Source organism: Corvus brachyrhynchos, unplaced genomic scaffold (assembly GCF_000691975.1).
Source record: "Corvus brachyrhynchos isolate BGI_N302 unplaced genomic scaffold, ASM69197v1 scaffold52, whole genome shotgun sequence".
Lineage (NCBI taxonomy): Eukaryota > Metazoa > Chordata > Aves > Passeriformes > Corvidae > Corvus > Corvus brachyrhynchos.
The window spans coordinates 591,774-614,231 of record NW_008237221.1 but is presented as its reverse complement, the minus strand read 5'-3'; the positions used below and the strand labels follow the sequence as shown (position 1 = coordinate 614,231).

At 40.9% G+C, this 22,458-nt stretch overlaps 1 protein-coding gene across 4 annotated transcripts in view; it reads right to left on the bottom strand.

Annotated features, from left to right (window-relative positions):
- Window positions 1–22,458, bottom strand: part of DPP6 (dipeptidyl peptidase like 6) — a 540,742-nt gene that overhangs the window by 223,272 nt on the left and 295,012 nt on the right. Inside the window, exon 1 of one of the 4 annotated variants that reach the window (XM_008629653.2) lies at window positions 21,991–22,452. The exons of the other annotated variants lie outside the window; for them this stretch is intronic. Coding sequence (XP_008627875.1) covers window positions 21,991–22,047 — 57 coding nt within the window. The 5' untranslated portion in view covers window positions 22,048–22,452. Of the gene's footprint in view, window positions 1–21,990; window positions 22,453–22,458 lie in introns of those variants that run through there. 4 annotated transcript variants of the gene reach the window in all.

The window sequence follows — 22,458 nt, the reverse complement described above, 5'->3', positions numbered from 1 at the left end:
AGGTGAACAGGTGCTCTGCAAAGATTGGGATGGTCCAGGTTCTCCAGTGGATCATCCTGCAGAAATGGAGCAGCTCAAGAGCTGCTGAAATCTTCCTGCATGGCAAAACTATTTCCTGTAAAATCCTCCCCAGAATTCTGCTGCCACAGTAGTGATGAATACTGTTCCTATTCAGCTGAGGAATAGCTTCACCATCCAGTTCTAGAAAAACAGCTGAAGTCTTGGAGGAAATAGCATATGAAAATACATCAGTCATTAGCTTCACCATTAAATGGGGCTATTGTTGGTGAAATCTCATTTTCATATGTTCTCTTTATCTTACAGAAATTTACTGGGATCAAAGTTTTTATTCTCTCTCTTGCTAAATCAGCTAAGTTGGAACAAGGGATTGATTTTTTTTTCCTTCAGAGGTACAGACAGCAACCTCAGAGACGTCCACCAAACCACTGCAGGGCTGCCCTAGCACACAGAGTTTGGTCTTGGTCACTCAGCAGTGATCTTGCTCCTTGTAAGAATAAGTCCTGAAATGGGGTAGATAGAGTGAGGTTTCAGGCTATGAAATAATGGAGGCTTCCATCTCTTACAGATGGGCATCCCTGAGTGCACACCATGTGAAATCCCCACTGCTCTTAAGAATGCATTTAACACATAATGTTAGGGATTTAGTGATACGTTCCTGTTGGGTAAGAGAACAAATACTTGTTATTCCTAAGACTAATTTATATTTAACATTTAAAATCTCATAATCACATAGACTGCTTCTATTTCATTAGGATTGTTAGATATTTTTTAATAATAAACACAATAAAAAAATGAAACAATACAGAAGTGGGATTAAAAACTGAGAGTTCAGTAGTCATGAAACAGAGAGATGAGATACTAGAAGAGAGGGAATAATGAAATCACTTTGTTCAAATTCCCCTCATAACTGTTTTGCCAGAATCACTGCAGGCAAAAAGCAATGCAGAGCCTCTCTTTTGTGCTACCATCCAGCCTGGTTTGCTGAGCTGCATGTTGAACTTCCCTCCTGAATATAACAATGAGAGAAGAGAAGAGAAGAGAAGAGAAGAGAAGAGAAGAGAAGAGAAGAGAAGAGAAGAGAAGAGAAGAGAAGAGAAGAGAAGAGAATCCACTTGCAAGTGCACTTTTCCTCCTCTTCAGAGTCCCACTGAAGAAAACACTGATTTTCAAAAAGTCATTTTCGTTTGGGATGAGCACATTATGCATTCCTAATCATTGATCCTCAGTATTGTAATGCTCTCAAATGTATAACCATGTACTTTAGGATCCTTATCAAACCCTAGGAAGAAAGTGGCCTTTTTATTGTCTTATTTCTTTCTGTTTTACTGTTTGTGCTCATCATAAACATGGTCTCTTGCTTTACACATAGCTCTTCATTTCCTTGGAAACAGAAACCGGTAAAATGACCAGAGCTACTAGATATTATTAAAATATGAATAAATACGAGATAACCTAAATACAGGAGTTAGATTTGTGGCTAAGAGAAAATGAAGGGTGCTGGAAAGTCAATTGAATTAGAAAAATTAGATGAAAATTTGAACAATGATTTCACAGAAAGGGCAGTATCTTCATCTACTCTTGCCACCCCTGGATGTGGTCATCTCTGAGCCAGAATTCATCATGAGAGGCCCTTTCCAGCATGGCAAAGAAATAATTCTCCTGTGATGAGTATCTCAGTTTGTACCTGGGTGTATCTGTGCTGCTGAAAGATTATTATTGCTCTTTGATACCACAGCTCACCACAGTACCCGTGAAACAATGGAACAAAGACAGGGTGCTGGACCAGGGGGCTTCCACGGCAGCTGACAGATGTTTTCCAAGGCATTTCATTGTTTTGTGAGAGTGGACAGCTTCCTGGGGTTCAGAAAGGTATTTCAATCCAATTGCTACCTCACAGTGAGGAATACTTCAATTTGCTTCTGCTGCTTCTAAGGAAATAATGTTTTCCCTGTGAGATCACATAAATTGTAGCAGCTCAAATGGCTCTTTTTTACTGCTAAGAAAATGTGCAGGATCAGGGAGTCTATGCCAAGGGTATGGTAGAAAATTATGCTGGAGGTAGGAGGAATGCACTGTAGCATTGATTCAGTACACTCTGACTTCCAAAGTTCAAAAGAGACATGGTAAGTACCATGAGAAGAGCTGTGATAAAAAAAAAAATCTTCTTTTTGCAGAAGAAGACAATTATTTGCTAATAATATAAGACGTTGCTTATGTAAAAGGGACAGAAAAAGTCATTAATGGGCAGGGGAAAAAAAGGCAAAAGCTCAGCATGGAAGCTGGAAGACTGTATCTGCAAAGGAGATGAGAAAAGAAGTAACGCTGCTGAAATAACAGTTCTGACCCAACAGCTCTGGATACTGCTACTGACTCTGCTAAAGGTTCTGTGCCTGACTTTGAGGGAGTCTCTTCTCTTCTTCAGTGAGCATAAAACAAATCCTGCTTTCTGCAGGCCAGATTCTGCCTCCTCTGTGTGTAAAACAGGAATAAGAAAACTCCATTTGTCCATTTATACTGCCAGATCTTCATGGCAGCGTCTGATAAGAACCTGACACAATGAGGTTTTGATCTCTGATGCTTTCTGCAATATAAATAATACTAAAACTCGACTCTGGGTCATTTAAATACCACTCAGTGCATGTCAGATAAAAGCCTCTGGAGGTTACCACAAGGTTTCTGATGTTCAGAACCGGGTCAGTGGAATTCTTCATTCAAGGTTAATAACAGAAATTGTGCCTACTCATGTTATGCACTGGCAAACAACAACAAACACTGCCAATACCTAATTTTAGCATCTCACATACAAGGTTGTTCTTAATAGAAAAAGCTAACAGCCCTTAGGAACAACAAGAACTTCACTTCACTGACAAATCATCAAACACTGCATTTTTTTTTCCCAGTGTATTTTTCAGGCAATGTGCAACATAAATCCTTGCTTGTGACTTGAAAATACTCAACATGGGTCTAGCTCAGCTCCTGCTAAAGCCATCCATAAAGTCCTGTTATCTCTACTGGCAACAGAGAGGGGAAGAGGCAAATGTTTTTGAAAATCTCACCTGTAATCAACAATAAGAGACTAAATCTACCTTGAGGTTAAGGTTCACACATAGGCACTAAGTTGGGCAATGTCAAATTCAAGCCTCAAGGTTCATGAGCTGTAATTCAGCCCCCTGTACATATGTATTGTGCAGAAGTCTAATTATACATCCTACATACTTTCAACTGCCTCAGAAACTGCACCAAGTGGTTGGTGCTCACGTGTAATGAGGGCTCTTCAATATTTCATTTGATCCCGCATTTGCACAATCCCAACCTGCTCTAAAGGCAGTTATCAATTTTCTCACAGTGGTTTCTGTGGAGCTCCTCACTACAATACATGAGTGCTTCAAATATTCATCACTCTCTTTCCACAGCACCTCTACGTGGTGAAGGGAAGATGGCATCCCATTACACAGATGGGGAGCTGAGTCAGAGAATGATTAAGGTCAAACATTTTGCTAATTTAGGGTGTTTAATTTCAGATGCCTGAGATCTGATTTTATTCAGAGCAATTATCATAACTTTATATAGTTAAGTATAGCTCCTATCTAGTTCAATTGTAGCTAGAAATGTCTAGCACTTCTGAAAGTCAGAAAAAAAAAAAAAGAAAGTTTAGAATCCAGACTTAGTTAGCAAATAAATTCAGCTGAGCATTGGGGAAAAAAAATGGGACAAATAGGAACTGTTTAACCTGGGAAATGTTTGTCTAAGGGGATCACTCAGAATTACATAGAAACTACAGCACAAGGGTGTGAGGGGCCCCACGACAGCATTTAACCTCCTCAGCTATCAGAACATCTTTCTTGGTCCTTAAGCTGTGTCTGATATCTTCAACAACTGAGCCCGAAGTCCTAGATAGTAACATATCAATGTTAGACTCCAAAAATCACTCTTAATATCAAAGATCGCTCTTTTGAAAGTCCTTAAATAAGGCATTTTGGCTTCTTTCAAGCTTCCCAACATTTGGTTCAAATAGTACTTGCTTTTTTCTTTGGATAGGAGAGGTTGGTTTGGAGTGGGTTTTTCCACTTAGATGCACATGTCTGCATTTATTGCTTGATAATATGCAGACATAATGAAAATAAAAGTAGTATCTTGAGTAGTTCATTAGAGACAAAGGGCTATCATACCTCACTGAGAAATACTTCTTAAAAACACCATTTATTGGAGTTAATCAAGTGCCAGAATGCTTGTCTCTTGCAAAATACAGGGCTGTCCAGCCAGCCCTATGCCACTAACATGGCTAGAGCCAAAGGGAAGGGGAAAGACCACTTGGAGTATTTCAGGACAGAAACTATCTTCAGCTTCAGATGCAGAGTTTCCAGAAAGAACAAGAAACAGAGGCCGATGAGGATTTCTTTTTCTAGTGACTTTTCCTTATCCCCACATATATATTTTTAACACACTACATCTATTTTCAAGGGAAGGCTCCCTCTCCTCCAGCCTCCACACTTTCTCTAGGTCCTCTTGCCCTCATTAGTTGTAGCTTAGAGAAAATGCTGTCACTTTGCCATGCTATGAAAAGCAGAAAGAGAAATTTCAGGGATTTGCCTGAAAACCTCATCATATTTCTTTTTCTCAGGCCAGCAATCCATGGCCACAGAACCACCTATCTAGGGGGACAGCTAAGAGCAGCACTGTTCACCTGTCCCTCATGCCATTCCTATTTGCCCACTAAGGAATGACATATACTCTGCTCCTCAAGGGAAGCAAACACATTTGCAGGTTATAAAATAACTCAGGAGACACTGAATTTTCTGGGAGAAAGGCTGATTCAGTGGAGAAAGCATTGAAAGCTTGGGAGGCAAGGGTTAAGCACTGGGTCTGAGACAGAGCTGCATCGTCACTTTGTGCCTCTATCCTCTCCCTGTGAAAGGAAAGCACAACTTAAAGGTAACTGTGCAGCCTGCTACAGTTAGAAAGACTAAGCAGGCAACCAAAAGAGTCTGTTCAGGCTTCATGAGCTGTGCCAGCATCCCAGCCACTGAGGTTCAATTCATTAACAGTTGTGAGGCACTTGCCTACAGGGGGAGGTGATATCAGTGCATCCGACAGGCACTTCTGGGGCTCATTGCATCCTGTCACTGCAAACCACTGACCCACAGCACTTGGATATTTTTTTGACACAAAGCAGCAGATATCATGAAATTCTTCTTCCTTCAGGAACAAATAAGAAACCACTTCAAATTTACAACCATCTGCACTGGGAAAGACACTATTTTCTACTGTAGGGATGAGATATTTTTTGAGACTGGTGCACCAGTCTGCTTTTATTTCCCTGGTCAGTTATTACTTAGGCCAGTAGAAATCCAGTTAAAGCTGGAAAATGCTGCCTCTTCAAGGGGAGAGATAGTGCCTAACACCTTTCTGGAAGCATTTTAGATTTACAACAGTGATTTCTTGCTCTCAGGTTCAGAGTTCATTAAATGCTGCCAGGCACGAGGATTCGTTTGATGATTTTCATGGTGGGCTGTATGTCTGCGTATCTGTGTGTGGACACATGAGTGTATACAATCAGTGTGCACATGTTCTCCTGATGGATTATTAATATCCATGGTTGCTTACCAGAGTCTGGGTTAGGAGGAGTTTCTTTAAATGACTGTCAAATCTCTACAAGTGCCCACAAAGATCCGAAGACCCAAGTGTGCCTGATCTCATTTAAAAGAATCAGAACTTTTAGTGAGTAGTGGAATGAATGGATGAATAAATCATTGTTAACATTCTCAAAATGCTTAAGGAATGTAGGACATGTCAACAAACTGCCTGAAGCCAGTGCTGACCCAAACTGTTTGCCCCCACAGCACTGATTGTCACTGCAATTCACGGGCTTGGAGCCTGAAATACAGGAGTAATATAGCCCTGGGCAAGCCACTTCATTCTTGTATCAAACTTCCCTTTCTGCCAAGTGTGGCTAATGCAGTTTACCTACATCACTGAGATGTCAAAGTGAATATTTTTAAAAGCAATTCATAGACATAAAACGTGAAGGACACGTTAGGCATTATTATTATCACATGTGGAATGAGCAATTTTAGTAACACACACCTTTCTGCAAGGAAGGTATATTTAAATAACATAATTAAAATATAATGAAAATTAATTTTCATTAATAATATAAACAGTTATTGTAGAGCATCTCCTGTCCTAAAGTCTTTCAGAATCTGCTATATTCCAACTAAAACAGGAAAACAAACTGTATTCTATAACTAAAATGACACTATGGCTCCATTATTATCTCTTGTATGCAAAGGAAAAGACAAAACTCAGCAGGGCTATCTAATACTCTAAAACCTGAGAAACTGCTGCCTTTTCCTTCTTAATACTGACCAAAAGACCACCCTCAGTTTCCTGAATTAAATCCCATCATTTGACTACACAGCAGTTCAAATGTGTTTGTTTCAAGTGTGCTATCTTTTTAGATGTTTTCAAAAGAAAACAGAAGGAAAAATAAATGGCCAGTAATGACAGAAAGCTTTTAAAAAACCATGCCTTTTAATAAGCAAGAAAAGCGAGCCTTCAAAGCCCATGCATAAGCACGTGCATAATTGGCTGGGTTTTCAAAAGCACTGAGCTTTCAGTGGTCCCCAGTGAGACCAACAATAGCTTTTGGATGCTCAACGATTTATCACGACTCACAATTTCTCCCCTGGGCATTATTTACCAATGATGTGGTATACAAAAAGTGGAGACATTTGAGACTGTCATTTTTGGTTGGACTTGGACTATTAGGCTCCCCAAAACCAATAATTCCACTTGTTTTATTCCTGGATCTTACAGCAATTAAAAACCAAACTAGACTTAATTTAAATGAACACTGCACAATAGGACTCAAATGCAAATGCTGTATCACACTGGTAAAGGTTACATAAAGTAATGATTAATTAGTCTTTTTCCCCACTCAGGTTTTACTTGTCTGTCAACAAAAGACAGTAGATGATTGCCTGGCTAAAATATGCATTATTTCCAGCTCTCTAATATCCCTGAAAAGCAAGCAGCAGTTCAATTTGTGAGCAATAATTTATTGTGTAGAATTAAAATTCTGCAAGCAACCTCTTCTCATCTGTTACTTTCAACATCTCCCACAACTATTTGATTTTCTTCCTGGGTTTTCATGTTAACTGGTCATCTCCTGCCAAATCACAGCTAGCTAAGTAAGTCTCTGAAGCTTGTTGAGTAGTTCTAGCTGTGTTTTATGCATGCAAAATGCATTTCACAACAAACAGAATCACATCATTCAGCAGCATGACCAAGACAAAACACAGGAGGATATTTGTCCCAAATGCTCTAAAAAGAAATTAGGAGCTACCCCAGCTTTTTAAAAGATAAATAATGTGAGCAGAGTTTGAAGCATTGCCCAAATGACAAAAAGAGTAAGTGGCTAGCAGGCACTGAAATCTGCTGCTAAAAATGGATGGGAGCCTTCTGTGCCACCCTCAGCCATCTGCCCGTGCCGCGGTGTCAGGGCGGGAGCAGGGATGCTGCAGCCAGGCACTGGGAAACAACAGCCTCCCATCTCCAGACCCCTTTGCAAACCACGTCCCAGGCAGGGAGGAAGGGATCTGAGAGACTAGCAATAGCAGCATCCAGTTCTGTAAAAATCTCTCTTTCCTCAAATCCATAATTTTTGCAAGCAAGCATTACAGGAGGATTTTATTTATCTATTTATTTCTTCTAAAGAAAGCTCCTAGTCTTCTCTTGTGCACTGAAATTTCCCAAAATGGACAGCAATGATTTCATCAGTCTTGAGCTAACAGTCTGGCTTAATACAAATTTTTTGTGTATCCTCTCCTCCCTCACAGGATATGAAAGCAAAAGGATAATGTAATGATAGTTCATATTTGCAAAGACAATCAGCACAAATGGACAAGTGAATGCCACACCTTTTTCAGTCAGATCTTCACTTTTGCATACTGCCAACACAACAAGCCTTGCAGAATCCCTTAACTGAAGATGAGCTATTCTTGATTTAGTTGTATTATCCACGTTGATGATTACTATACAAAATGCAGTTCAATAGTTTTTTTGTCATGGGAGCCACACACTAATCTTAATTGAAGGCTTCTATGATGGAAAGGAGCTCTACAGAAACTGTCAAGGCAATGAAAAGTAATGAAGTATAAACATCTGAGTGTCACCTCAATTTAGTCTCCTTGGGGCAACTGTCATCTCTTGTTTTAACAGCAGTTTTGGCAATAAAAATAAATAAAAGCTATGCATTACACCTGATGAGCAGCCAACAACACATTAAAGTACAAACAGTATTTGGTGTGTAGCTTGCAACAAGTGAATTCCCGATTTTTTCTCTTTGAACAACATAAACCATTATTCAAGAAATGGGCCAAGGAAAAATAAAACAAAGGCTCAGTGGATATTGGAGGCTGTGTTTCTTGCAACCCACAGGCACCTGTGAGCAAAAATTTAAGAGCCTGGTTAGAACTGAAGGAAAAATAATCTGGAAGATTGTTTGAAAAATGTGTATCACAGTCTCCCTGAACAGCGACTCCACAGAGAAAGAGCACACTCGTGTAGCTTCATTATAATCTCTCATTAACTTCTTCCCCAAACCTCTGCTACGTCTATTCTTCTGCTCTGTGGGATTATGCACAATTGGTGTGTTACAGTAGGCCTTGCTGTAGCAACTTACATGAAGAAAGAATTGATTCTTTCTCCAACTTTTTTTCATAGAGGCCAAAGAGAAATGATAAAAAAAAGCTATTTGGGAAACAAAAGCAAAGAGAAATAAACTCTACTTGCAGTGAGAGGACTAGAAGTAGCATGAGCACAGACCATCCCAGTAGGATTCATTTAGGATTATATTTTTAGCCTCAAGTACATGCTTTATTTCTCATGTGTATTTTACATGGCCTGTTGAGCTCAATTACTTCATATCTTTGTGTACATAAAACAGTATTTCCAGAATGCTTTATTACAGAAGTAGCAACCAGCCAAGCTCTCTTTACTTTCCTAGAGCAAGATGGGGAAGAGATTTATTATATTAATTGTGTGTGGGGTGTAATTAACTCCAATTATATCAAAGTGGGACAAAAAGTTTCAGTTTTCAGAAATTCTAAACCTTTGAGAATAAAAACAGAAGCTTATCACATATTTGGGTAGCAGAGACATTTTTAGAACAATGAGGGCTTTCTTTGATTTGGTAATTCCCGATCCCATTAAATCTGATTTCAGTCATTTTTGGTTTTACTTTTTAATGTAGACACACACAAATTCTTAGGTAAAACTAGGTTTATGGTCCAAACATGTTCAACATGGGACCATAGTATCACAGAATGGTTTGGGTCGGAAGGGACTTAGGACTAGACCATCTTGTTCCAACCCCCCTGCCATGGGCAGGGACACCTTCCACCAGATCACGTTGCTCCAAGCCCCATCCAACCTGGCCTTGAACACCTCCAGAGATCCAGGGGCAGCCACAGCTTCTCTGGGCAACCTGTGCCAGGGCCTCACCAGCCTCACAGTAAAGAATTTGTTCCTTATATCTAAACCAACCTGATCCTCTTTCAGTTTAAAACCACTACCCCTTGCCCTGTCACTACATGCTCTTGTAAAAAGTCCCTCTCCAGCTCTCTTGTAGCCCCATTTAGGCACTGGAAGGTGGTATAAAGTCTCTCCAGAACCTTGTCTTCTGCAGGGTTAACAACCCCAACTGTCTCAGCCTGTCTCCACAGGAGAGGTGCTCCAGCCCCCTAACCATCTTTGTGGCCTCCTCAGTCCTTCTCGTGTCAGGGACCCCAGAGCTGTACAGAGTGCTCCAGGTGGGGACTCACCAGAGTAGAGTAAAGAGGGACAATCACCTCCCTTGACCTGCTGTCCACGTTCCTTTTGATGCAGCCCAGGATGTGGTTGGGTTTCTGGGCTGCCAGCTCACATTGCTGGGTCATGTTCAGCTTCTCATCAACTAACACCCCCAAGCTCTTTTCCTCAGGGTTGCTCTCAAAGTCACCTGTCCCTGCCCACCTTTCAATCCTGAGCCACCAGCTTCAGCCAGCTCCCCATCCATCCCCAGGAAGAGCTCCACGGAGATTTGAAAGGTTTCCCCAATATATTTTGAGTGGGATGATTTACGGGGAATATCCTTGCACAAATGAACTGCATTTTACAGAAAAACAACTATGCATCATAGTTTCAAACAGTTGTAATTTACAGCAGAGAGATCACTGAAGACTTAAAACCTGGGCTTAGCCTGTGACAGTGGCTGTGTGCTATTGATCACTGGAGCCTCTCTGGAATTCACAGCAGGATGCTGAAGAACAAAAAAAAAAAATTGCTCCCTTTTGGCATGACAGACAAGATGACAATTTATTTACTGATAACACTGATTTACTACCCAGATGCTAAGAGCATTATAACTGACTGGAGAAGTTCTAAAATTTATAGGAGCTTGCAGGAATTTTAGGAACCTACAGGAATTTATGGGAAGCACACTATCTAGAATGGAGATTTGGCAGGGAACCTATGTGGTCCCCAAGTGCATTCTAGTCACCTCCCACCTCAAGGTCAGGAGAAGTCCAGTGTGGACAGTATTTCCTCACAAGCAAGAGGATGGGAGCCAACAGGGGATAAAATAAATCTTCTGAAACAAATGATGAGGAAACCAGGCCCACAACCTTATCCCAGTGTGTATACAAGGCCTAATTTATACTGTGGTCCTAATCCTGAAGTCCATTCTCAGACAGAGCTCCATCAGATTTCCACACCTCTGAGAACCTAAGAGAAACTGGATTTCTGGAAGAAACACTTCTCCCCACTGTGATAGAACAGTACAGAGAACTGTTTATAGCATCAGCTATTTCTATAATAAAAGCCACATGAAAACAGAATGAGCCAGCTGGAATAAATCTGTTAGTTACAAGTTTGTTGCTCTTGTAGATTTAAAGCCTTAATTTTCTTCATGAGGGTTTCCAGGATAGTGAAAGGTAGTACAGGGGCCAGCTCATGGCTTGATGAAGTCAATAGATTTATTCTCAGTGTAGACACTCATGTAAAACATCTCTAATTTCAGATACCTACACTTTCCAGAATTACTTAAAGTTCCCTGCTTTACACAGGGATGCTCTGTTATCGTACAGCCCAGTATCAACATTGAATTCCTTAACATATTTGAGGGGAAAATGCCTCATACACAACAACTCAGTCTTGCAATCTCCCAGAAGGGCTTTGGAAAGCCCAGTTTGCAAAGAAGGCACAAAACCAAAAGAAGACATCATCTATTTACTTATTATCACCCTCAAAGACACTATGGGTGGGAAAGTAACATTCCTCAAGTAGAGAGGAGTAACTGAGGTCAGCTGGTCCTGCCAAGAGACACTGATTTGGACAAGTGAGCACTGAACAGCCCTCAGCAACCAAAGTCAAAGCATTTCCCAATCAATATAATCTTACTAATGCACAGACTGTATGTGTAAAGTACTTTCCAGGGCTGTTTCAATCAATTTCTCCTTGAATTTTTCTGTCCCATATTTTCACAACTGCTCTTTATCTGGCTTGTTTAGCTTGTTGGAATAAAACTTCTAATTACACCATGACTTGCAACAGCAAAGTCAACTACTAATATAGTCCATGTTAAACCATGTGTTGTAGCTTATGAGGAAAACACCATGGAAAATAAATCAATTTAATGCAATTGAACCTTCCAATGATTGAGCTCACAAAGACTGATCTCAAATCCTCGCTAGATACAATGGATCAGCATTCTCAGCAATGTTTGCAAATTAACTTTTAAATCACAGATATTGGGACACGAAAATTAGAAAAAGGAAGCTTGTTAGTATACTAGATTCAACTAAACTGTGAAGTGCCAGGGACTCTTAAGGAGAAGAAGCAAAGTTGAGAAACAAATTTCCTGCTATGAGGACTAGTCAATGCTTATTATACTCAGTGCAAAGACATCTACAGAATCCCAAATTTAAGTAATAAAAAAAAAAAGTTGCATTATGCTTCCCCACCTTGAGCAATTCCTCCTTTTTCTCTAACACCACCATATCTCAGAATAATAACAACCATGAAGGTTTTCCTTACTACATCCTTCAAGCTATATCAGCTTTTCCGTGTATTGCCCCATGTCTCCTCCCTCTCATTTAATATGGGCTAAGTTCTAAAATGCTTTCCCTGTCCATCCTTGAGTTTCTATCAGTAGGCACAAAATGCTGCAAATGCATTTGAAAATAACCTGTTTGCTCCTGGCCATGAAAACAAAAACATAAAAGTGGGAGGCTCTCAGCACACTTAAGCGCAGTTACAACTTAATGTACCATTTGCTAATTTCTACAACCACACTAGGTATCAGACCCCTTTAAACCCAACACAAAAAGAGTTGAGAGGCTGGTCACAGTGTGTGATTAAGCTAAATTAATGGCCCAAAATGCATTCCACATAATATGCTATTATATGTTTATAACAGTATCTCTGACAGTCTAAATTAACAATAAATTAAAGTCTAAGTTGTGATTTCACTTTTGACAATATCTTACTACAACTAAGTCTTAAATATCTGCATGTAACTATTGGGCTACAGACATAAGTGAAGGTAATGGAGACAAAAACTGCAGACTAATTGCTTCAGATGAAGGCTTATTATCTCTCCAATTTCAAGCTCAGCAGCAGTTAAGCAGCAATAGAAACTACTTTAGCCAAAGCATTGTGAAACTTTATGTAAAATTTACTTTTATTTTATCTCTCTTACAGTGTTATAAACAATAAAAGGAACATCCATTTCTTTTCAGACCAACAAAGGATGTAAGCTGAAGGGTTAAAAAAATAAAAAAGGCAACAATTCAGCCTCCAGATTGGCTTGTTTTTGCTATTTCATTCAAACTCATTCTCCTTCCCTTTCCAATGGGTTTTTGCATGATCTTTTAATTTGTAAGCTCAGTTTAACTCTTCATAAGTATTTGCTTCAGTCTTTCTCATCCTCCTTCACCATGAGACAAAACAGGGTTTGGTTCCCTGCCCAGCTTGTGTATTCATACAGGTGCAATGAGGGCATGAGGCTTTCCCACCCTGGGATGGATGGTGAATACCCACCAAAGAGTAAAAAGGAACAAAACAGTTTTGAGGGAGCAGCAGAGAGATGATGTCTGGATGCTCCTGCTCTCTTGGTGACTCACTAGGATGCCATCACTGACTCTCTCCATCCCAGCACACACCAACTCTAACAAACTGGTCTATCCTCTGCCTATGATCATCTGCATTTCAGCATTTTTAAGGTGGTCGTTTGAGACAGGGAAATGCCTTCCAACAGGGCTCCTCACTCACCAGCAAAGCAAGGATATTGTCCCATCCTTTCAGCAGCCTCTCCTGCCAAGGCCATTAGCCCAGAGGCACAGCCACGGTGCTGGCAATGTGGGGTTATTTGACAAGACAAGATCCCAAAGCAGAGCCCCTGTTATGCCTCTGTGAGCAGATGATGTTCAGCAGTCTAGGACAAAACCTGCTCTGAGAAATTATGGTCTATCTGCACTTTTCACCTGCAGTTTCTTTCACAAAATAGTATCTCATAATAGTAATAGCCCTACATTGCTTGCCACTGACCGTTTATCATGCAGACAGCACACAGGTTGTCTCTCAACAAAAAGCTTCAGTCCTGCAGCAGTAAGGGCACAGGCAATCAGGGCACTCAGGGATGGGGAGCACGAGGGACAATGAGAGAACCAGAGCCCTTTTCCTGAGCAAGAGGGGGACCTTAACCATTTTCTTCCTCTTGTTCTTTTGGGAATCTTCTCCCCCGGCAAAGACAGCTGCTCCCTTTTCCCCACCATACCCCCCATACAGAAAAGCAGGCCACATCTCTGGTTACTGTGTTATTCAAGTACTTATTGTGAAGGCAGGGTGCTTCTGAAGGGGAACAGGGTATCTGAGAGCTGGCAAAAATAAACCCCTCTTTGCTGCTTTGCTCAAGGTGGACAGGTGAACAGGTGCCTGAAGCTCCTTCCTCCCCAAGCATCTTTCACGACCAAATCCAATCCCACTTCTGCTGTAATTCCCATAACTAGTCCAGAGAGTTAATAGTCACTCACCATCTCCTCTCCTATGGATTACAGAAAAGTTAGGGTTGGAAGACATCTCTGAAGATCAGCAATTTCCTTAATTTTATATAGTAAAGGATTTTATATAGTGAAGGATTTTCACCAGTGGAGGCAGGATGTAGCTATGTCCTCTCCACTTCCATCACACTTAAGAGCTTCTGCTTCCAACAACTTCCACAACTTTTTTCAAGGCTTTCTCTCTACAAGTACCAGACTCTGGGCTTCAGACTTGGCTCATCCCCTCACCCTGACTTTCAGGAAGATGCTCTCCATCAGCCTGCCAAGTGCCGAACTTCAGCTTCTGGCTTCCACTTCTGAAAGATTTTGGTTTAACCTATGACCCTGCATATCCTTGGCTCATCATCCCGCCATTTACTTTTCCATTTAAGCTCTCTGGCTCCTAATTATACTGCAGTATTTCTATTGAAAAAAATATTAATTACTCCTTCTCGGAAAAGGTCTCTGTATTATGCAACGGAGAGCTGAAAGATGCATCTCCATCTTACCTTAAAGTATAAAATTGCTTCAAGGTCCCAAAATCTTAGAATCAGATACAATCCTCAGATTCTGTGCATTATCTCTCTCTCATTTGCAAGTTTGCTTATAACTGTCTCGAGTCCTGACAGCATTTACCTTTATCTTGATATTTTTCTGCTGAAATTCTTATTCATATCTAAAACCTTCAGAATGAGTTTTAACTTTCAGGTTTTCTCCTGTGACCCTGTCCCTCCATTCCCCAAACATCAAGGAATGCATCTCTCTGATATCTCAGTTACTTGTGTAGCCTGAGTTACTACGGTATCTCAGAACTCCATATTTCATGTACTTATCCTCAGGAGACTCCCAGATATTTTTTTCCCCCATTTTAGGCAACGTGGACTATCTCAGCAGAAAAGAAACTGCTAACTTCCACTAAGGACCCAACACTCTTGCTCAAAACAGCAGTGGAAGTCTGCACACAAGAAGGATTAAGTTCCATACTCCACCCACTGAACTGTCCTTCAAAGCTAACCAATAATCCCACTCAAAATTTGCTGCTAAGTCAGAAATTCATATTTACTTGTCTTTCCTTTCCTGAGAACCTTCACTGATTTTAAATACAGGTCCCTCTCCAAATTTATGTTTAACAAATGTTTCAAACTTGCTGAATGCACTCCTCTCACAGTTAAGTCTTCACATCTTCACATCTGCACTTTGAAGAAGTGTGCTCAGTTTTCCTGGTCCATTGCTGCTGGCACTTTCTCTGATTCTATTTTCATTTACTTAAATCCCACTTAAGAATCAGAGTGGGCAGAACAGAATGGTGAAAGAAAAGATGAAAGGAAAAAAAAATGGACAAAAGATCAAAAAATGCGAACGTAAAACATACAGAATATACTATATAAAAAATAGACATTACTGTACTCTGCATCATTTTAGAAGTGCTGCCTTCTCTCATATCATCCAAAGAGACCATGATTCACCACAACTTAATGCCTGATAAAGATCACAAAGAAGCAGCATTAAAGGCATAAGAACTGAAAGCAGGTACAACCATTGTTCATGAAATGCCTGTAGCAATGCACAGCACTGTTAATAGACCACAGCTGGAATGACACATCGAATTCTCTGAGAGTCTTGTGGCATTCAAACACACCCTGATGACCCCACATAACTGGTGAACTTCAGAGACAGATTATTCTGTCCGTATCCAACAGCAAAAGAGAGATTTAATAAGAAAGAACACAACACAAAGTGCCTCTGCCAGGAATGGAGGGAACAGCTGTACCAAGGAGAGTGGCAGAGCACATCCCACTTGGTCAAGGTATAAAGAGCGTGTAAAATTTACACCATCTCAAACAGCATCCTGTGGAAATGTACGAACTTTAGAGGCTGTGGCCTTCCAGAGGCCTTCCAGAAGCACTTCCATTTCAGCACTGGATACTGAAAAGGCTTTTCTGCAGTATCCCGTTTTTTGACACTCCAGTTTTACACCAAACATGCTCCTTTCCACCTCTGTATCCCCCTCTCCGTTGCTTAGCTGAGTGCATTCCTCATGGCAAATTAACAGCCTGAAAAGACTGCCAGTTTGATGCAATTCCATGTTCTTGAATACAGCGTTCTCGGGAGCGCTATTACGGAAATTTAATCTCTTGAGGAATAGATCAGATGCCATTAACAGAATGAAACAAATGTTCTCTATGAGTTCCTGGAGAAAGCCTGTGTTGGGACAACAATAAGACATGTAATTTAAAGAGTTGTTTTCAAGAAAAAAAAAATTATTCTTTCACATGAAGAATTTTTATTTTTAAAAAATTATGCCCTCAAACAGCAAATACTAAACAGTTCCATTAGAACTAAAGAAACCTATTGTTTTCTATGCAAATCAGAGCTTTCTACTTTTTCTCTTCTCATTGACAGACACCTTCCCAAAGTGGACATTGCCCCTGATTTCTGCACAGCAGTAATAACCTGAGCCAGAATACTGCAATGAGAATGAGGGATTCTCACCAGCAGGGCCTCACCTTTGGGATGTGACAGTTTTCAGCTCCAGCCAGGAACGTAGGAGCTCTGCTATCACAAGTCACTGAGATAACACGCTAAATTAGCTCATCTCCTGGGAGACTCACTCCCACCTGTTCAACTGGTCCAGGCCAGGCTCCTTTCAGCTCAGTGTTGGGTCTAGGCATCTCAGAGGTATTTCATGGTGCTGTTCCATTCCTCTGTGTGGATTCTGTGGCACTGGGATGCTGCAGTGGGGAGTCTGACTGTGCCAGCTAATGGATCTGTGAATCAGGGCTTTCTTGTGAATTCACAGCTCAATCTGCTTACAAACATTCAGTTACAACATGGAACTTCAAACCTTGCTGAAAAAGAGAGAGGGTTCAGCAGTGCCTCTTTGTGATCCAGCACACAACAGGCATGGTGTTGACAAATAAAAGGGAAAAATCCCTTCCCTATTTCAAGACATAAAATGCACAACTTATAATTCATGCCTGAACCTGCTGTACACTACTGCCTGTTTACAATGTGAAGGGATCCTGCACTCTTTGGACATAATCTGTATTGCTCATGTGCTGTATGGAGGCTTTGTTGTCACAGAGGATCAGGATTGCTGCATTCTTTCATGCAGAGCATGTAGAACCAACCAAGACATTTGGTACCCAGGGGCAGTGATTTTCTGGACAGCGCCCAAGTGAGCAAAGAAGATCTGGAATGATTTTTAAGTCACACTTCAGAGGAAAAAAAAAAAAAGTATATAAGAATATCTTTAGGTACAGGAACAAAGCTCACATGAAGTTTTTATTTGACTCCATCCATCCTACTAAAGACATGGGGGGCACTTCTAGTACTTTTGTTCATTTCAGAACTGCACAACTGACCAAACCCCTCAGTTGTACCCATCTACCATGCTCTCACTCAGATTTTATAGTCGATTCAGAGTACAGAAACTGGCTTCATTTCAGATGATGCTTAGTGAGAAGATGCTGAACAGCCTCTAAAGGACATTCACACCAGTCTGGAACAAGTTTGAAATAACCCCGCATCCCAAATGTGTGTTTGGGACCTCAATATCATCTCTCTGCCTCTCATAGGGTGGGTTCACACTGCTTCCCAATGTGAGCACACCCAAATTTTTTAGTTTAAGCTACTCTGGGAATGAAGTAACAGCACAGGACTGAACTGACAATGACACAGAGTATTTATGACCTTGCAGGAAGACAGCAGGGCACACAGGGATTGCCATCCCCTGGTACCGGAAATCCCAGAATTACCTGAATTACAACAACACAGGGGGAATGCCTGCATAATGCAGCTAAAGTGCACACTTGTTTTCTTATTTGGATAAAGTTACACAAGGAGAGGCACATTTCAGCACAGTATATTAGATACTCCTCCACCTGTACCCAGTCTTCAAGATACTACAGGCTATTTCTGTGAAGTAGGGTGGCAGGGGAACATTAGCAGCATGAAATATTAATCTTTCCATCATTTTATTCCTGAGTCTGGCCTAGGTTTTCCAAGTAAAATGTGTTCTCTTTCCCCTTGAAGACACCACACCTCTTATTTGGAATTCCAGCTGTTCTGTAAAATTCAGAATTGATTACCTTAATGACAGCTAATAGGCAGAACTGTTCTGTTGATCTGATTCCACTCCTCCATGGAGCCCACTTCAATAAGGCAGCCCTCAAGCTATTTTGTCTCCTCACTTATTTTTTGGTCTTTTACTTGGAGTTCCATGCAGTCATTAACAACCTTGTCTAGGACAGCAGCACATTTCAGAGCAGGATCTTGCTCCCCATAAGCCCATGACAGCTCTTCTCTAGACAGCAAAAGAAATGAGAACAATCCTTTATTCTCCGTGTTCAAATACCCAATTAACCAGTCAACCCTTTAAATATGTTTTATAAAAAGTGTTCTTTGAGAATCTGTGATCCTGTTATACTTGATATGCTGACTCACTTTTTAAAATATTTAACAGTCTCATTTTAGCGTTATGCCTGTTATCACATTTTCATTAAAAAATCAGCCTCCTTATCTTTATATATGACTGCAGAGCTATTTGCTTTCCCAAAGGCCATTAAAAGTAGCAAGAATTGGGCTAAACTAAGATAACAAATTTACAGGCTTATGTTAAAACACAGAGATCTTCAGCCTGTGTAAATAGCTAAAGCACATTGTCAGAGTACTTGACCTGCTGTTGCTATTTTCTTCTCCTTTTTAATGGAAAAGCGTTTTAATGGCCTATCCACACATCCAGCTAACAAACCCCAAGAGAGAGAACAAGATTCTCTAGTCCTCTGGAGCCAGACCCTGAGTCTATCAGTGTCTGCAGGCTTTGCCATGGACTTCTGAGCACTGGGTCTAGCAGAAAGCCAACTGAGATAATCGTGTAGTGCACAGTGTCCAACTCCAGCCCCCTAAACAAGAAACCACAGCTGTGTCAGGAGCAGCCAAGTGCACAGAGGCAACCACATCCAACTCACATCTTGATCAAGCAATCACAACTTGACAGTAACAGACAGCATTACTTATCACTTACAGAATGTTTTCTGTACATGATGTCCAAAAGACTTAGAGTTCAGACTCATGAGACAGATAAGCAAGGAGATAAATGATTGGAATTCTGAGTAGTTTAACTGCCATGGAGGTGAGCAGCATTACTTATCAGAAAGATATTATATAGAAGCATTTTTAATTACCTAAGGAAGAAAGGGATTGCCTGCCTTCAGCAGCTAAGGCAGTGCTTTACTTATCTCCACATCCCAGTGATTTTCTAAGTATTATCATTTTTGTAAATCTCAGGACAGAACATGACTTCATTTGCATATAGACACATGAGTCTAAAGTAAATTTTTTAATTTATGCCTGCAAAGCTTCTGCAGATGTTTTCAAACTTTCCCCACCCTGTTCCTGCAGTATCTTTTCATGCCCAGCTTCTGTTTGGGTTAGCATGGAAGGACACAGCACAGATTTAAGCCAACTGTGTCACTTGCTTGCCTCTGGATCCAGGGAATGTCACAGCAAGGAACACATAAAAGGGATGGTCAAAATCTCTTACGACAGCAGCAGCTGCTGCTGAAAAAGACTCAGTCCTCTACAGCCAGACCAGCACTTTGCCTTCAATTTTTCTCCAAGCTACATTTTTCAGTTTCTTGATCACTTTTAAGAGAGGAGAAAAAATCTCAATAATTCTTGATATGCATAAGCCTGGAAATAGAATTTCAGCTAGAAATAGAATTTGAATAGAGCCTTTTTTCAGTTATGAACAGTTTTAGATAAAATAAGGGTTTAGATCTGCTTTTGGTGTTGGAAGATAAAAGTGCACTCAAATCAATAGACAGAGAATGGATTCAACCCCCCTCTGTCAAGCCATTTTACTAATAACGTATTGTGAAAACAATAAAAGAAATTATGGGAGTGAGCAAAGTTGCTCACAGACTCAGACATTAATATTCATCAATATGATTGATATTTATATATTCTTGGTATTTCTATTTCATGCTCACACTAGGGCAGAGCTGACAGAGCACGTACTTCCAGAATATTTAAGTGTACCATATGGGTATAATTGCAATTCAGTCAGTTTTAGAATATACTCAATCAAGAGTCTGCATAATACTGAAGACCTATTCTGAGCACTTTATACTTCACGTAGGAAGACCAAAGTAGCAAAGACATGGCATGCCAACAGCAAAATGGCATTAGGCAGGTAACACTACTTGAAACAAAAACACCTCTCCTTTATAAAAAGGCAACATATACTTCTTGACTTACAAAACCCAATACTTCACAGAGCTTTAAGCCGCACAGCCCTCTTTGTTCAGAAAAGGCACTTAACATATACTTCTTGACTTACAAAACCCAATACTTTCACAGAGCTTTAAGCCACACAGCCCTCTTTGTTCAGAAAAGGCACTTCTAAAAACCCCTGCCTCCAGAAACACAGGTAGACTCATTTTAACCTGCAGCAAACAGTGACAAAAATACATATTCCAAAAGCACTGAACAGAGAAACAAAGTCCAACGTACACAGGGTTAGATGAAGGCATTAGTTTCTTTACCCTGAGTATCAAAGTTGCTTCCTTCTTGTTTTCTCTGAACCATTGAGCCCGTTTTGGTCATTAGTATAATGTCACCCTGAAAATGCAGATTATATGATGCTATTTGTGGTGCCTAGTGTCTTCCCATGCTTTTCCCTTCCCTAAAATACATTACCAAGAAAAAAAAAAAAAAAGAAAAACAGTATGTGAGGCTCTCAGCCTATCAAGCTGGGAAGAACTATTTTAAGAATTAATTTGTGCCCTGAGAGATCTGTTTAAATTATCCTCCCGTGCTGTTCTAACCAAAGATTAAAGTGGAGAACTTCCAATGTTTTAAGGAGATGAGGAAAACTGAAGAACTGGAGCGTCCGGGCTCCACCGTGCTCCCCCAGGCATGGCCCGAGCATGGGGAGGGGAAGGTGGGGATGAGGAGAACGGAGATGTTGATCTGCTGGTGCCCCCGGAGCCCAGGAACCTTCACCAGCCTCAGAGATCGCAACCAGACTTTCCCTTATGCCACCACTTTTTAGCTCTGCCCATCCTTTACAGCTGAGGACACATTCCTTTCTTTTTCTCCCACCCGCTGCGTTTTAGGGAAAGTTTTGACTTCATTCCGTCCTGGTAAGTGCAGGCAGAGAGGAATATCCTCCAAAATACAGGTTTGACAGAGAAAACGAAGTCTTTGACTTTCTACCTCTACAGAAACATGTAAAGCTGCATAATTTCCCTACCAAGAGAAATAAATAATCGAGTTCAGATATGGTGTGAGCACAGCAATTTCCCCCAAAGCCAGTAGGAGTTTTACCTACTTGCAGCTGCTTTTTGCCTCCCCTGTCACCCCTGCTTGCTCAGGCACAGCCTGGGCACATGCTGTACCCTGAAGTGCCCTTCTAAGACAATGCCAGGCAAAAAAATTCACTGAAAGTGCACAACAAAGTCTGAAGCTGAACCCCACTTTTACAATTTTATTTCTATCCACAGAGGGGCTTTTAAATACCCTTGCCCCCTTCCTCCAGTGAGAAGGGGCCTCCATCCCAACATCCTGCCCCCTTCTCCCAGCACCCATGTAAGGAACAAGTTACAGAACAAACCTCTATAGCCTTCAGCAAGAGGTACAGGCTGTTAAAAATAGCACAATTTCAGCTTCTCCCCCAAGTCTCTACACACACCGAAAAAGCAGACCTTGAACCCAGCTACACAGCACTTTCCTCCTGCCACTGACTGGTGACTCAGTTGACAATTTTAAGAACGCACACCAAAAAGATTTAAAAAAAAAAAAACAAACTCATAATAATCATACAAGAAACACAAAGCTACACAATGCAAATCTGTATCTGTTTGAAATTGAGGAAAATAAGCATTACCTGGTCTTGCTGTTGGGCTTGTTTCCCTGATGCATTTTGCTCCTTGGCTGTAGTCATGCTCACCTATTTGTGCCCACTGCAGTGGCAAACAGGATTTTACTCTCTGTGTGTGTGTGCGTGTGTGTAAGCTGGTCTGTGTGTTCAGACATACACGCACACACACGCACACACACAAAGACTGAAGGGATACGGATGAGTAACTAGTCCATCACTCAATCACCAGCTGAGAAATTTCCCACCCCCACAAAAAGAAATAAATAAAAATGCAATGTAAAAAAGCACTAGTCTGGCTGTCTTCCCCCTTGAGCCTCTAAAATAAAAGCAGAAGCAGGAGCAGAGAGAAGGATGCTGTGGGGGCTTCTTCAATTAGCAACAGCCTCTGCAATCGTCACAGAAACAATGATAACTGCTTGGCAACCAGCAACTGGCAGCTCGGAGCCGGAGGCAGCGATGTGGTCCTCGCTCCCC